General features: G+C 44.3%; 1 protein-coding gene across 2 annotated transcripts in view; it reads right to left on the minus strand.

Annotated features, from left to right (window-relative positions):
• Positions 1-16,286, minus strand: part of CACNA1D (calcium voltage-gated channel subunit alpha1 D) — a 1,365,963-nt gene that overhangs the window by 445,897 nt on the left and 903,780 nt on the right. For both annotated transcript variants that reach the window (XM_078661595.1, XM_078661596.1), the window contains exon 28: positions 9,260-9,418. In XM_078661595.1, the coding sequence (XP_078517721.1) occupies positions 9,260-9,418 (159 nt within the window). The remainder of the gene's footprint in view (positions 1-9,259; positions 9,419-16,286) is intronic.

Here is a 16,286-nt window from a genome sequence, read left to right on the forward strand (position 1 = left end):
TCACTCCGTGGGTTTAGGTCACTCTGAGGCGAAGAGAGGTCGAGCACTATTTATGCACAGGCAGACCATTAGACTTGCCTGACAATATATCGCATGAATGCACGGCTGTTGCACTCAAGTACTAGTTCACACTCTTTATTGGGTTCCCCCATATTCGTTGTTTTAATTCCCTTTTCGGTTCCCCCAGTTTTCCTCTTTGTTCCAGTTTCGCTGTGCCATGTGGTGTATTGTCTTTCCCCATTTTCTGTAGAGTCTTTCTGGAGTGTTGCTTCACCATTCTGGGGCCTTGTCAGTTTCAGGCTCATATCAGCACCGCCCACTGCTAGAACCAGTAAGCATAATTCCATCTGTGCTATATTGTTTATTTTCTGGCCTGGCTCCTTACTTACCTTCTCCCCCTAGTCTTTCTGCCAGTGTCGATCTACCCGATCCATAGCATCTTATACAGAGTTGGGTTAAATCCACCCCCCAACTAAAATAGAATTGTTAATGTTAATAAAATACACCAATCAGTTGGATAGGTCACCTAAGAAAAAGCTAAATGGCTTTTAGCTTCCTTATGAGAAATGGATGAAACAATATATTTAAATATAGTCCAATGATTAGGCCTCTATACTATATTGCTTGATTACTCCTTTGGCGACTTCGCAGTAGTCACCTGAAATGAAGTTTCCTATGACAAGATGGCCGTCTGAGGAGGAGCTGATTGAAAAGCTCCTGGGTTAGGGATCACCTTTTAGGTTTAAATCCCCAAATAAACCCAAATACTCATACTGATCCCTCCACCCTCCTAAATCTGAAGACAACCTCTCTCTTCACATGATTTACAACGGAATTTCGACCGTCACTCACCGAGGTTTCAGCGTCTTGATGCCGATGCTGCCTGGACTGGCTTTGCGAGGCCCCTGGCTGATCGGCTGCTTACCCTCCATGAGGCTCCCTGGGACGGCCAGCACCTCCTCTCCTGTGGTCGTCTGCCGCGGTGTCTGTTCTGGGATTTTTTGGGCAATGGCTCATTAGGGAGGTAATCGTGTTTCCTCCCCGATCTTAAGAGACTTGACCCTGTTGTATATACTGGGGCTGATGCTAGGGGCTGACTCTCGTCATCGGGGATCGTGAGACTTCGCCGTCCTGCCTGGACCGTTCCTATCCGGAACTACCTGGAGGTCTTTCAACTTGCGAGGAATTGTGCTGTGTCGATTATTGCACATTCTCTTGATTTGGGGAAACTCTGCTCCCGGGATCCTGCAGAGACTGCCCGTCGCCTCCGCCGAGACTGCCCTTCACCTCCGCCCGCGGCTCTGAGGTGACGGATTCCAGATCGGAGCCCACTGTGAGGGTTGCCTGATCGGAGACCGCCGCAATCAGACTCAGTGTTGAGCCCGGAGGTCCCCTTTGCCGCTACGGGCTCACGGCCACTGCACCTCCGTACATGGTGCCACACAGCTCCTCGAGCGCTGCTCGGAGCCTCGACTTCTGCTCCCATGACTCTGCCGAGTTTGTCCTTCGCCTCTACATTCGCCTCTGCCAGCTGCGCTAAGGCAACGGATGCATAATCGGATGTCACAATGACCGACACTGAAGACCCCTCTGCCGTCCCCCGCCTGTAGTCTGCCGCCCATTCACGCAGCTCCGAGAAGGAAGCTGCGACTCGCCCATCACACCCGTCAGCCCTGTTAATTGTGGAGCCGCCTCATTTGTATCCAGGCGACTGGCACGGGATTGGAGCGCTGCCACCTTTCCGCAGAGCTCTGAGGTGATCGCCCGACCTTGTTTTACACGGAGCGTGCATCCCGAATTTGACGCTTTGTGAGGCTGTTTCGTACTTGAACTGTCCTCGGCACACATCGGATCGTTCCTAATTTACAGATAACAAAAGACAGGATACCGGAGGCTCAAATATCCACCTTGGCTTACATTGTTTGTTTATTTACTCTCCCATTATGGCCCTGGTGCTGGGCTGACTCCCCGCATACTCGCCAACCGATCTGGGCCCATTTTGTTTTGTTTTGTTTCACTCGGACAATAACAACTTTTGTTAATTGGCATCCATTTTGAAGCTCTCTTTTGATGTGGTCCACTTCGCTTACGGTGATTTAGACACTATGAAGGGACTAACGACACCACCACTACTGAGGCGGCCATCTCTGAAGAAAACCTGGATAATAATGTGCTTATGTAAGCTCCAAGTTCGCTGTCTCTATACTTTATTTTAATTTACTTTCTTCTCTCCAATTGCTCGCCTATCCCTTATTTTATATCTCTTCAAACTATTTCTCTCCTCACTTATCTTACACCTGCCTCTTCCTGATATCTATTAACCATCACAAAATTATTATTTTATATGCTACCTTCCAACTACACCCCCTCTTTACCTATCATCTTACTGTTTACCACCTTTTATCTCTACCCCTCTTCATTGACCTTTAACCTTTCCTATCTCTACCCCCTTAATGGCCGACCTTTATCCTATCCACTTATAATTCATATTGCCTCTATATGTACTTTCATGTAGATCTGTGATTCTATTATTGTGTTATTCAATACATTTTACATACTTAGCTATCTTTATCTCTCTAATTCCTAGTCTGCTTAATATGATTTGCCCTGCTTTTCTTATGTAATTGCCTTATTGTATATTTAGCTACTGCCTGCTGCTCCCCACTTGATGCTCCACTATTTTTTGTTCGCTCTCACTTATCTGGCCAGGTATTTTTTTATTTCTGTTTCAAGTGTACATTTTTTAACTGCCTACTCCTCCTCATTTGATGCTCCTCTATCCTAGTTCTACCTCACTTCCTTTCATTGTAATTTGTTCAGGCTAATTGTAATTCTCTATCCTGTTACTTAACTCTGTTTTTTTCTAATTTTAATTTTCTTGTTACCCATTTTTAATTTATGATACGTTTGTTTCTTTAACACGTCGCCCCATCACGTACTATTCTTTTGTTTAGCTTCTTCTACTCCTCACACTATTTGAATCTGCCTTGACTCTTCTTATATTAACTCCCACTTCTCCTACTTCCCCTCCTGTCTGCACTTCTAGGATACGTGAGAACCTATCTGTTCTACATCCTCTTTCTCTCCATATCCTCTAAATCATGCCGCCCCCCCACTCTTCCCCACTCGGTCTCAAACCCACCCATCTCTAAACTAGGCCCTAACTCTTGGTCCATCCTCTACCCCTCCCATCTCTTTAAACACGGCAGGAAAAACTTCAAACAGAAACTTCTCTGTCTCCACCCTGAAACCTTATTTGCTGATCATCACAATAGCCTAAACTCCTCACTCATTACTAACTTTATCTTCTTCACCGAACACCCATCTAAATGGAAAAGCCTATTTCTAAATAACCTCCCTATCTCAAATTCACGTAACATCCCTTACGGCCTAAAACTCGCCACCACGCCTTCTCCTTCTTTTCCGGGTGAAATAGATATCTCCATCTTCAAATCCGGAACCATCCTCATACAAGCTGCTGAAAAACACCTTGATATCTTTGAACAACACTTTGCCGCTATATCCCAATCCCTCACTCAATCCTTGAACCCTGCCCTCTCTCCTCCTCAACCCCCTGTCACTTCTCCCCCCATTCCATCCTTGGCCCCCATGTTTAGTATATTTGACCTAACACAAGCTCTATTGTCGCCTTCTATCATTTCTCCTACCCCCTATCGCCGCTCACCGACTTACCCCCTCCGCACCTACTCCCAACACCGTTACCTTTTCCCATCAGCCATTGACCTCTCCCACTCGCATCACTACTATGAGCACTGATTCCCCTAATCAGCCTCCGGCATTATCCCTTCTCAAGACCTCTCCCTCCCCATCCACAACAAATCTTGCTGATTATTCCCAATCTCTACTTACCTCCCTCGCTCTCAACATTATAACCTGTTATAACTCCCTTGTCTCACAGCATCCAATTAGACATTCCTTCCTTCCATCCTCTTCCAACAATGACTCGCCCCTTCCTCCTCATGAATCCTCTACATTATATAATTCCCCTGTCACCCACATGCCTATTCTTTCCTCCCCTCTATCACCGAATTCTCCACGCTCCTCTACACATTCCGCTCCATTCGATCTCCTCTACAACACTACTCCCCCGTCCTCCACACTAGGCAACCCTGAAACGATGCTTCCAGCACACCCCACTTCCCCCCTAGTCTCCCCTGACTCTAACAATACACTCCCCTCTTTGCTCCTCCCTCCCCTCGATGCCCGTATCTCTTCTCACTCTGCCAATTACCCCCTGGCATCCTCCCTTTCCAATAATGCACTCTCTTCTATGCCCCTCCCTCCCCTTGTATTCCACCTCACCTCCCTCTCTGCTAACGACCACCTGTCACCCCCCCTTTCTAATAATACACTCTCTGGTATCCACCTCCCTCCCCCTGACTCCCTCTCCACTTCTCCCTCCGACTCTCTTCGACCTCTCCCACCATGCTCTTATATCCCCCTCACCCATGTATTAGAACCCATGCTTTCTCAACCTTTACCCCACTCTTACCCTCCCTTGCTATTTTCAACAACCCACAATCTATCAGGTACCATAACTCCTTCTGCCCCTACACCACTTACACATAACTGTCAGATCAATAATAAGGCCTTTCCCACTTACCCCACCAATATGCACCTGCTTTCAAATACCCACCGCTTGCAAATAACGATCCTCCCCCTCACTATAATTACACCCCTCTCCCCCCCTTCCTGGTTTCCCCCCGCTTTCTGCACACCTTATCCCACCCCTAGACAACCCTTTCACGACCAACCTCCCAATAAATACGGACCCACCACACTCATCAATCCACAAACTGCCACCCCTTAACATCGAACGTCTCCTTTCGTCCCTCGTTTCTGAAATCTCCGCACTCAGAAGTGACATCGGACTCCTTACAAAAGCAATCTCCACAGTCCCCTCTCAATACGCCTCATCGCCACACTTCAACCTACTGCTCGAAAACGGACATCACCAACACCATCACTCCCCCACTTAACAATAACTTTACTTCCTGTTCCTTACCCGCTCAACCTCCTTTAATTGTCCCACCACATAATCCCAACGCATCCCTCCTGCCACAACACGGTACTTGCCCATCATCCCCGGCTAGTCATTATCCCACGAACGTACCTATCTCTCCCTCTCCATCCTCATCTACTATCCGCCCTACTTATCAGTTTACTATTCCAGTTCTCTTAGGAACGAACAGACTCCCCGTTCTTCCCACCTCCCCAAGACCTCCCCAACAACTTAGACCTATCCCACCCTGTCCCTCCACCCAACTACCCGACCCCTCCCCACTCTCTTGCTTGCTGATCAACTGCCGTTCCGCCTCCTGCCACGCTACAGAGATTGCGGAAACCATTCTCAGTGATAACATTGACATCGCATTCCTAACTGAAACCTGGCTCACCGCCCACTCCACCCCGATCCTCGACCTACTCATTCCCCCCGTTTATGCTATCATTAGGAAAGATAGAATAGATCAAACTGGAGGAGGCATTGCCCTAATCTTTAAAACTGAACTGAACATCTCGCCTGTCCATCTACAAGACCCGTCATCCTTTGAATACCTTTGCGCTGATCTCATTATACACGGCTCCCCACCATTCGATTTCACACTATTTACCACCCCCCTGGGAATTCCATCCCCTTTACTGAAGAGATGTCCGATCTTATTATTCAAGCATCGCTCTCAACATCCAAGAATATCTTCCTTGGAGACTACAACATCCACTGGAATAAAACTGAAGACCCCTCTGTTATACTATTTAAGGCAGCCATGGATATCACCAACATGACCCAACTCTGCCTCTCCCCCACCCATAACAAAGGAGCCACCCTCGATGCTATTATGACTAGCAATGATCTGGCCTCCCTCTCGAATATACTCCCGGTAGACTGGTCTGATCACTACCTTATACTCTTCACCTTGAATCGATCCACTACACGCCCCACTCCCATCAACTCCCCACCTATGAAACCTTCTCGCAACCTCCACCGTATTCCAACTGGCGAACTGGAATCCACAATTAAATCCCGCTTACTTCTTCCTCCTCTCTCCGACTGCACAAATGACTTAACTAACCACTATAACAATTCTATTCTTGAAGCCCTCGACCAGTTAAACTCAAAAAACAAAAAAACAAACCTCCCAAGTCCTGGTTCAATTCTGAACTCAATAATGAAAGACGAGCCCTTAGACACTCTGAACGTGTTTGGAGGAACCAGCCCACCGCTTATAATCTGGTTCTCCTTAGAACTGCGAGAGCCCAATATAAAAAAAAAATTTTCAATGAAAAATCCTCTTTTCTCCAATCACAACTTGCCCAGGCCAAAAACCGCCCTAGAGAACTTTTTAACATTGTTAAAAAACAAACCTCCACTGGCCCTCCCAAAATATTAGCATCTACTGACAGATGCAATTAAATTGCTAGCTTCTTTACCAATAAAGTCAACAAGATCGAACTATCCTTCTCCTCCCTCCCCATCCCACTCCACCCTCCTCTCATCCAACAGACTCCCCCCAACACTCCAGATACACTTGCGCCCACTTCTCCCTCACTGCATGATCCTTCTCTACCCTCCCTGAATATCCCCCTTCCAGACCCCTCTCCCAAGGGCCTCCTAACTAAAAACAAAGCTTCATGGAGCGAATTTAGTCTAATATCAGAATCCTCGATCATCAATATCATTACAAAACTGAAACTTTCCTCCCACTCCAAAGATCCTATTCCCGCACATTTGGTTCAAGAACTCAAATATATCATCGCCCCTACATGGACTAATATCATCAACTCCTCCCTTTCCACTGGTTGTGTCCCTGCATCCCTTCAACTTGGCCAAATCTCACCCATTCTGAAAAACTCCTCTGCTGACCCAAATGATCTTAACAACCTTCGCCCTATCTCTAATCTTCCCTTTCGCTCTAAAGCCCTTGAAAAATGTGCATTATCACAATTAGAGAAGCACATTGTCTCCTTCAATCTCCTTGACGCGTTCCAATCCAGCTTTAGAAAGGGGTGCAGTACTGAAACAGCTATGTTTAACATTACTGATGACATACATCGCTCCCTAGACAAAGGTGAATCTTCTCTACTTATCCTCCTTGACCTTTCGGCTGCATTTGATACTGTGCACCATCCCACTCTTCTCAACACTCTCAAGGATCGATTTGGCTTGAAAGGCACTGTTTACAAATGGTTCTCCTCATTCCTTCAAAACAGATCTCAGCAAATCAAGCTTAACCACTTCCTCTCTAAACCTCAACCTGTCTCTCTCGGTGTCCCTCAAGGATCCATCCTCTCCCCTACCCTATTCAATCTTTTCATGGAACCACTCACCCTCATCCTGAAACAAGCTAAAATCAGCTACCACCTCTATGCCGATGATACACAATTATACTACAAGATCAAATCCCACAAAGACATTCTTCACCTCAATGACACCTTGACTAGAGTTCAAGCCTGGTTCCATCTGAACCACCTCAAACTGAATCCGAAAAAAACTGAAATCCTCCTCTTCACCCCCAAAAGCAATCCCCTTCCCATCCAACTCTGGATCAATGATATCAAAGCACTTAATTGCTCCCTCTCCACCTCTAATTCTGTCAAATCCCTAGGCATCAGCATCGACCAAAATCTTAACCTCATCCCACACATTAAAAATTCAGCCAAAAGCGCTCTCTTCACCCTTCTCCGCCTCAAAAAAATAAAACCTTTCATCCCAGCGGATGACTTCAAAATCGTTGTCCAATCGCTTGTCCTCTCTAGGATTGACTATGGCAACGCCACACTCGCCGGCACCCCTAAAGTCCATCTCATTCCAATTAAATCTGTTCTCAACTTAGCTGCCAGACTTATCTCTGACTGTAAAAGGTGTGATCACATCTCATCCGTCCTTAAAAATCTCGAGTGGCTCCCAATAGAAGGAAGATCCACCTACAAGATTGCCTGTATCACGCATAAAGCTCTTCACCAAAACATCCCCTCTTACCTTGCAAGTAAACTACAAAAAGCAGGTTGCTCTAGGTCTCTGAGAAGTACTAACTCCCTTGTCCTGATCCCTCCCAGACTTAAATGCCAAAAGACCCAAGCCCGTTCTTTCTCTGGGAATGCTCCTATGATCTGGAACACTCTCCCCAAAAATCTTCGCTGCAACTACTCTCTCTTCAAAAAAGAACTCAAAATACTTCTCCTCAACAAATATTGGGGTATCTAGGGTTATTGTCCTTGATCATGTTCACTCTTTTCTCTTCTCTGTTCCACACTTCTCCTCACCCCATCCTACTTCCTCTCATATTCTCATTCACCCTCTACACTCCTTTCTCTCCCTCAACTCTCAGCATGCATCTTCCCATGAATGTACATCCCTGTTTTTCTACCCCCTACCCCCTAGCTCCTCCCAATACAAATTTGTATCCCCTATGAATGTCCTTCATTCTGTCAATTATATCTTAATATTATTTTCTCACATGTATAGCGCTCTGATTGCAATACTATATCCCTTGCATTTTCTACACACTGTTAACTTCTTCGTTTTATGTCTACCTTCGTTGTAAAGCGCTCTGATACTCTCGGGTCCAGCAGCGCTATATAAAACCTTTGAAATAAATAAATAAATAAATAAATAAATAAATAAATAAATAAATATGGTTGGAGGTTAATAAGCATGGTATAGAGTGACCAATCCTCGATCTGGAACATAGATCTCTGGCTCGTGCTAATCAAAGGGAGGCCCTGGAGCAAGATACAATATTTATTGGTAATCGAGGCTAATGAGGACACAAAGAAAAAGAAAAAAAAATAAGAGTGGTGCTATCACTTGAAAAAGATGAACCTTGAAGAAGATTGGGCGGCATGCAAGGATTTCTCTCTCGCTCCTTTCCCTGTTTCTCTCCTTAATACCTATTTAGAGGGGCAAGTTCCCTTGCTCATCAGTGTAGGTATTTAGGGATGGTAGGGGCTATTGACGGATCTACAACATGGTTCTCTATCAAAGTATCTCAAACTCAAAGGTGTCTCCCTATAGTGAGGTTTGAATATAAAAAGATAAAAGATATACTATTAGAAAACAACTCATTGAGGTAAAACTAGTATTAACATAAAAGAAAAAAAAACGGATAAGTAAAATAGCTTGAGTTTAATTTCATATATATTATTTTTCCCAAGGGCGAGAACAGAAGATTACAATGTTTGCAAATTACCATTCAATTAAGTAACAACTTTTAAATCATGAGTTTACGGAGGGACCTACCTGCATAGCCAAACAGAGTGTGTTCAGCATGATGAGAACAAACATAATGTATTCAAAGCCAGTGGAGTTCACCACATACCAGAATTTGTATTGGTAAGGGTTTTTTGGAATGTATCTACGCAGGGGGCGTGCCTTCAACGCATATTCTACACATTGGCGCTGTAAAAGAAAAAACAGTAAGCAATGTGAGTGTACTTTTGAACAAACATGCATTTATTGATTTACTGCAGTGATTTTATAAAGTGTGGTGCCGCAGAGCTTTTGACAGAGTAGCTGTCCCTTCTCAAGGAACATGCTGCTAAAACATGATTTTGTTACATGTGACAATGTGATTCTGCTTACGGCCCCTTGATATGGGGGACTACATTTCAATGTGGTACAAATAAAACATAGGTGGAACAATAGCACTTGCTTTATGCAGATAAAAGATAGTTCGATGCTGAGGCAGAGTAACGTAAGAGAAAAGTAAGCAAACTAGACATGAGTGTGGCATTAAACAACAGACTACTCGGACCACTGGAAAACATAGATATCCGCACATTGGTGTGTTTGCATCATGGGCCATAAGGGAGATCTAGGAGCATACAGGGAATATACGAATGCTTTTTCAGGCTAATTTTCAATCTTAGCAGGTGTGGCTGTAAGGTTTGAAAGTAATACAAGAGGAGGAGTGGTGCAGCTCAGTAGAGACCCTATTCCTGTGGAACAGATGAAGTAGCTGCAAAGAATAAGCAAAACGGCGAGGCAAGGGTAGGCAAGGAGATTTTGGTTACAAAGGTGCTTGGAGGACATTTCTATATAGAATTTGTAGCAGATGGTGGGAGGTAGGTAGTGTATGATTTTAAATACCAAAATAAGTAGTCTGTATAGCCCTATTATTTACTGACAACCAGCTGACTTGGTGACAATTGTGAGATGTTTGTGGAATTCTTAAAAGATTACAAAGAATTATTGTAGCAAAGTTTAAACTTTACCCAATGGCAGAAAAGGGACTTGAGATAACTATACTAGGTGGTGTTGAAGCATTCTAGTGCGTTTACCTTGTACAAGGGGATGTGGGAAAATGTTTTGCAAATGTTAAATACTTGGTACCTCTGCTGAAACTGTCGATGTAATAATCGATTCCATATTAAAGGTAGGGTTGTAAAATAGATTGCCTTTTCTGGTTAAGGTATAGGAGGGGACATTGTCAGTGGAAAATAGAATAGGATTTGGATGATGCATAGGTTTAGAATTAGAAGAAAAAGCAAATGATTTTTGGACTAAGACAAGATAAGAATAAGAGGTCATTTAGTCATTAAGTGTTGATTTGAAATCAAAAGTAAAGGTTGAGGAGGAGAAAAATGTTTTAAGTTGTTGACATAAAGATGAAGATATGTGTAAAGAAAAAAAGCTTTATAACGGTACATAAACAAAACCAGGCTTTTCAGTGACAGTGCATACATATGGGGATAATAAGAAGACAGTTTGCAAGAGATAATGATGATAATATTTGCCAGAATATATAGGGTGGCTGTGCCTATATATATAGCGCAAACATTACCCGAAGGTGTCAGAGCGCTTTACATAAGAACCAGTTGCGATACATAAGGATTTAGGATTACATGAGTTACAAAAAAATACAAACGGAAAAAATTGCAAATGTACAAGTTGTAAAGTCACACAAGGAAGAGATAGAAACAGAAAAAAATAAAAAGAAATTGCAAATGTACAAGTTGTAAAGTCACTCAAGGAAGAGATACAAATGGATAAACTAAGAGTCACATAGGAATGGTAGAGAGTACAAAGGTCTACTGCATATACTAGTGGTTAGAGTTTTCTCTATATACATATATATATATATATATATACAAATAGTAGATTTTCTCAGGTCAGGACCCAAAAAACAAGGGGAGCAGAGTTCCATTAAGTGGGGTCGGAGGGGGTACGCAGACACAGCACCAAGGGAGGGCAGTAGAATGTCGCAAGATGGTGGACTAAGGACAAGAGCGACAACAGGAGAAGGTCCCATAATGGCGGGGCGCACACGTGTTTCCAGTCCAAAAGTTACGAGTGAGTGCTCCCCAGGTCTCCTTCCCCGGGGGCCGGGCGGCTCCTTCACCATCATTTGAATGCATTTTTTCCTGTGGGATGTATTTCTTTGTTAGGGTGGGGGCAGCAAGGGGAGGGTGGTTTCTCCTCTTCTGGGCCGGGCGGCACTTTCCCTCGTTCCGATTCCTTTCCTCCGGTGGATTCATTACTTTGCAGGGGTGGGGGCAGCGAGGGAAGGGTGGTGCCTGGGGAGATGCTGCCTGGGCCGCTGCAGCCTGGCATGGTGGAGGGGTCCTGCGGCATGTGGTGGTCTTGTCTGAGGGGTCACTTCGGATGGCCCGGGGCACTTGGGACCTTGAAGCGCGGGGGGCCTTACCTGCAGCGGACGGCTGCTTTCTCTCCGCCCAGTCCCTGGGGGAGGGCAGGCTGCAGATCCTGGTTGGACTTGGGCCCGTTTTCCATGCCGGGTAGCGCCCCGCCCCAGACCTGGCTGCGTGGCGGGCCCAGGGGGCCAAGGGCCTCGTGCATAGTGTTAGAGGTGGGGAGATCCGACGCGGCAGGCATCCTCTCTCTACTCCCAGCGCCATGGGCTATGTTTGGTGGAGGCGGCCACCGTGAGGGTGCCCCTGGGGAGTTCGCACACCCACTACTCTTAACATTCATTCAACATGAAATGGTTCTTCAAACTGAGGGACACTGTGCAATGTAGAGGCCAAAGAGTGTCTACTTCGCCGACGGAGAAGCTCTCACATAGACAGATGGTATACACTTAAATCTATAAATACACTTCGCTTCATGCAGACCGTAAAGTGAAAACTGAAGATATTTCAACAGCATTGCAGACACTGAAGCGAGAGCTGCAGAGCATGTACAAGACTGTTGCAAATGTGAGCAGTCCCAAGGAAAGATGGAAAAAAGATATGACACTTTGAAATGGTAGGTTAGTGGCCTGACTTCTTCTACATAGAAAGTTGCCACTGCCAAAGATGCCTTGGGGAAAACATCTCGCAGAGGTACTCCAAGATAGAAATCCTGGATAAGCTGAAGTGAGTAGCAGTGTAACAAATCCGGGTGGTCCCTGAACCTGACAAATTTCTGTGATCTGTAGGATGAGGTTGACTATTCTGTGACTACCTTGCCGGGACTATGGTGAAGTAGGCCTCTTCCTAACGAGACAAATCTATAGGCTAACTGGGACAGGATCAAGGTTAGGGGAGTATATTGAAGGCAGAATGATCAAAGATTTGTTCTGATAATCAATGGGACATGAATCTGAGAAATTTAATTACGGTGAAAGACGTTTTGCTCTGTTTACCCATTCCCTGATCTCAGCCCGCAACATTAGAAAATAAAAGGTCCCACCAGCCATTAGGGGTGAAGTGAAAAACATTCAAATTTGAACCTCGCCCAGTAAGCAAGGAACAGGGTGCGGTATCAGGAGAAGGGATACTCCTTCACCCAAGTGGAACCAGCTAGGGCATTCCGTGAAAAGGTCATGTGTAGAACAGGAGGAACTTTGACCATGCTTGTTGTGTGCATTGAGGAGGAGATGGACCAGAGAGGCGATTGTTGCCTGGATCCATCTTTATTCGTCCTGGGGCTAGTAACTGGAAAATATTGTTTCCGTTCTAATATGCTGGCTTTTTTACACCCTCTTTTTCTGTTTACCCACCCCTTTCCAGTCACAGATGGCCCATCAGAATGATGACATTCAGTGACTTGAAATTAGTGACTGTTTATATTTGATACCACTGCTTCCTGAGGTTCGGACTTCAAGTGTCACGCTTGAGTAAGCTGATGGAATAAATCTGTGGCTATTGTTATTAAAAAATAAATAAACGTGAATACGGCATATTTTGCAAAAAGACGGACAACTGCCTGAGAATGGCATAACCAAATTAGCATTTTTAGGCTCCCTGACAGTTCTTTAGTGCATTAGGTCCCTTTGAAGTTGCATGTCAATTCTCTGCTCTGCTGCTTTAGGCTATCTATCCTATCACCTTTATCATCAGTATTTACCAGTGTGGCTGAGCTCTTTTTTCCATTTTGCCCTACTTCTTCCCCCTTTGTTGTATGTCCAATCCCATTCTGCATGTCCTGTCCTCAGCTTACCTAGTTTCCACTTCTCTTCATTACCTTTCATTCCTGAACGGCCTTTTTCATTTTTTTGCTGTCCATCAGGATTATGAATTCATAAGTTTTACTTTGCTAGTTTTCACAAGACATCATCTATCAATTATGGACTCTATTTGCATTTGTTCATTTGAGATAGAAACATCCATTAGGATTGAGAACTCAATATTAATTTACTAGGGAAGCCAGTGGATTCACATCTGATATAAATCATTTATTGTTCTTATAACAATTATTATATTAAGTTTTTTATTAGAAACAGCACACAATTGATGAGTATAGGAAAACCATGATATAAACAAACGTGCTTTCATGTTAAAGTGACCAACCACTGCACTGTATGTAATCAGAACCACAAAAGGTTTTTGAGTAATATTGAAGGCACTCTTTTAGCAAACTATATACAATAACTCATATGGCTCTTCACTGTCACCATATCCAGATCAACTGTAATTACATTGCAGCTCAAGTGAAATATTGAATTTCATGCAAAAATAGAGAGTGAAAATCCAGAGTGCATCAATTGGTGTATCAGATATAATATTAGCAGTTAATTTTCATTCTCAATACCACAACATACTAAAGGTCTTCCTTTGTCTTTAGATATAAATGTTCCTGCAGTACAGATCAAGCCTCGTTGTGTACTCAGACAATGTGACAATATCCACTGTCTCTGTTTCACTCTCTCGAGCATTTCTCCTTTCCCTAGATCTAATACTAACGTATATGTTATTAGTATAAGGTGGTTGTGGGTACGTAGATACGTGGAAGCTATCATCGATCCTGTTGGGTCTGAATTACAAGGTTAGTGCAACTTGACAGCTTCAAAATAAAGGAGTAATGTTGTTTACTAAGAGTTTGTAAAGTTTGTTATAAATAGCATCTGGGCTGGGTTTCAGAACACTCTCTAGTATGGGCAGGACCATTTCCTGGAGATAAGGATCCACAGTGTTTAGCCAATGCCTGGTTACATATGTCAAAATAAACCTAAGAGTAGTATGGTGGAAGACCTACAGAATTTGGGCAGTATAAGTTGTAGTATGATTATCTAATCTCTTCAAGTTTTTCATTAGGGTCTTACTTTCACGCTCTTTTGCTATTTGCCAAGGTAGTTGCAATGATTTTTCATCTCCTTCAAAAACAAAAACAAGTCGGGCGTGGCTTACGCGTCGCCTAAGATGGCGGCGTAGCGGCGGAGCTCCGGCATCAGCCTCCGCTCTTTCCTGACTTTTAGTGGTTTTATTGGCAGCTTCCTGCTTCACAATGCTGTTCCGCTCCTTGGAGAATGAGGTGAGCCCAGCGCCCTCATTATATTTCAATTACCTGCATTTTCTACTGATTTCTGCCGCGACTCGAGTCTCCCGACCCCGGCCTCCATTTTGTTTTCTAACTGCGCATCAGACTCCGCACTTTCCTGGACTTCAGCGGTTACTTTGCCAGCCTTCTACACCACAACGCTGCTCCGCTCCTTGGAGAATGAGGTGAGCCCAACGCCCTCGTTATATTTCAATTTGCTGCATTTTCGGCTGATTTCAGCCGCGTGTCCGGTTTCCTGACCCCGGCCGTCAATTTAGTTTTTTAAATATGCGCGATGTCTCTAATTGGAGCACGAAGATGCCGCTTTTACTCCTTGTCATTCTCCTAACTTGTGGATGATTTTTCCTGAAATGTTCTTATATTTTGAGCATTACTACTCTGCCTCATATAATTCCATGGCCGTATTGCTCTTTATTCAATGATTTTCCTGTCACAACCAGGTTTACTGCCATTTTGTTCGTTTCTCTTCATTTTTACTTTTCAAACCTTCCCATGTATAACTAACTTATCTTTCACTGCATGACCACTGGTGGCAAACACTCTGCTTTCAACCCGCTCTCTGTGCTCCTCCATGGGGAAGCTTCGCAACTTGAAGCTCTCTACAGTTACCAAGGTGCCTGCCTGTTCAGATTCAGACTCTCCTCTTCAGGATATGGAAGAAAGCGCAATGTCAAAACCTGACACGTCGCCTGGCGCTCTTCCTAAATCTCATAATGGTAGCAAATTACCATCAACTTCAGCTTCTACTAAACGCCTCAAGAAAGATCCTCCTTCTCCAGGGAATGCCTCATCATCTTCATCCATGGATCTTATTTTGGAGGAATTACGAGCGCTCAAGCCCTTTATGGAAGCAACCACTAAAACTCCACAGACTATGCATGATAAATGGTCGTCCTTAGATTCGCGTGTTCTAATTTTAGAACAATCAACGGAATCTCTTCAAACTTCCTGTTCTCATATACCCTCTATGGAGGCTGAAATACTACATCTCAAAAGACAGACGGAGGATTTGGAAAATAGAAATCGTAGAAACAACCTTCGCCTCTATGGACTTCCTGAACTTTCTGAAGGGTCTAACCCTACTACTTTTTTCCAATCTTTTCTTCCAAAAATCTTGGCTGCACCTGCCTTATCTTCTATCAACATACAGAGAGCGCACCGCCTTGGTCCTAAAGTTGCAGCTAAACCTAGAGGGGTCATCATGTTGTTTCTACAATACACAGATCTCCTACAGGTTCTCTCAGCGGCCAAGCTCAAGAAACAAATTATATGGGAAGGTCATCGTCTTTATCTGTCACAAGATGTTGCTAAGGCCACTGCTGACCGTCGGAAGAAGTTTCTGGACATGTGTCCGCAGCTCAGAGCTCTTAATGCTAGATATGGACTACTTCATCCGTGTCTTTTCAAAGTTACTTACAAAGACAAAACTACCACGTTTGAGGATCCTGCAGCTCTACAAGAATTCCTTCGTCATAATGGAACTGATGCTATGGACACCTCCAGAAATGTTTAAATGGACCCGATAACACTTTGGGCATGCTGATCC

This window comes from Lissotriton helveticus, chromosome 9 (assembly GCF_964261635.1).
Source record: "Lissotriton helveticus chromosome 9, aLisHel1.1, whole genome shotgun sequence".
In the NCBI taxonomy this organism is placed as follows: domain Eukaryota; kingdom Metazoa; phylum Chordata; class Amphibia; order Caudata; family Salamandridae; genus Lissotriton; species Lissotriton helveticus.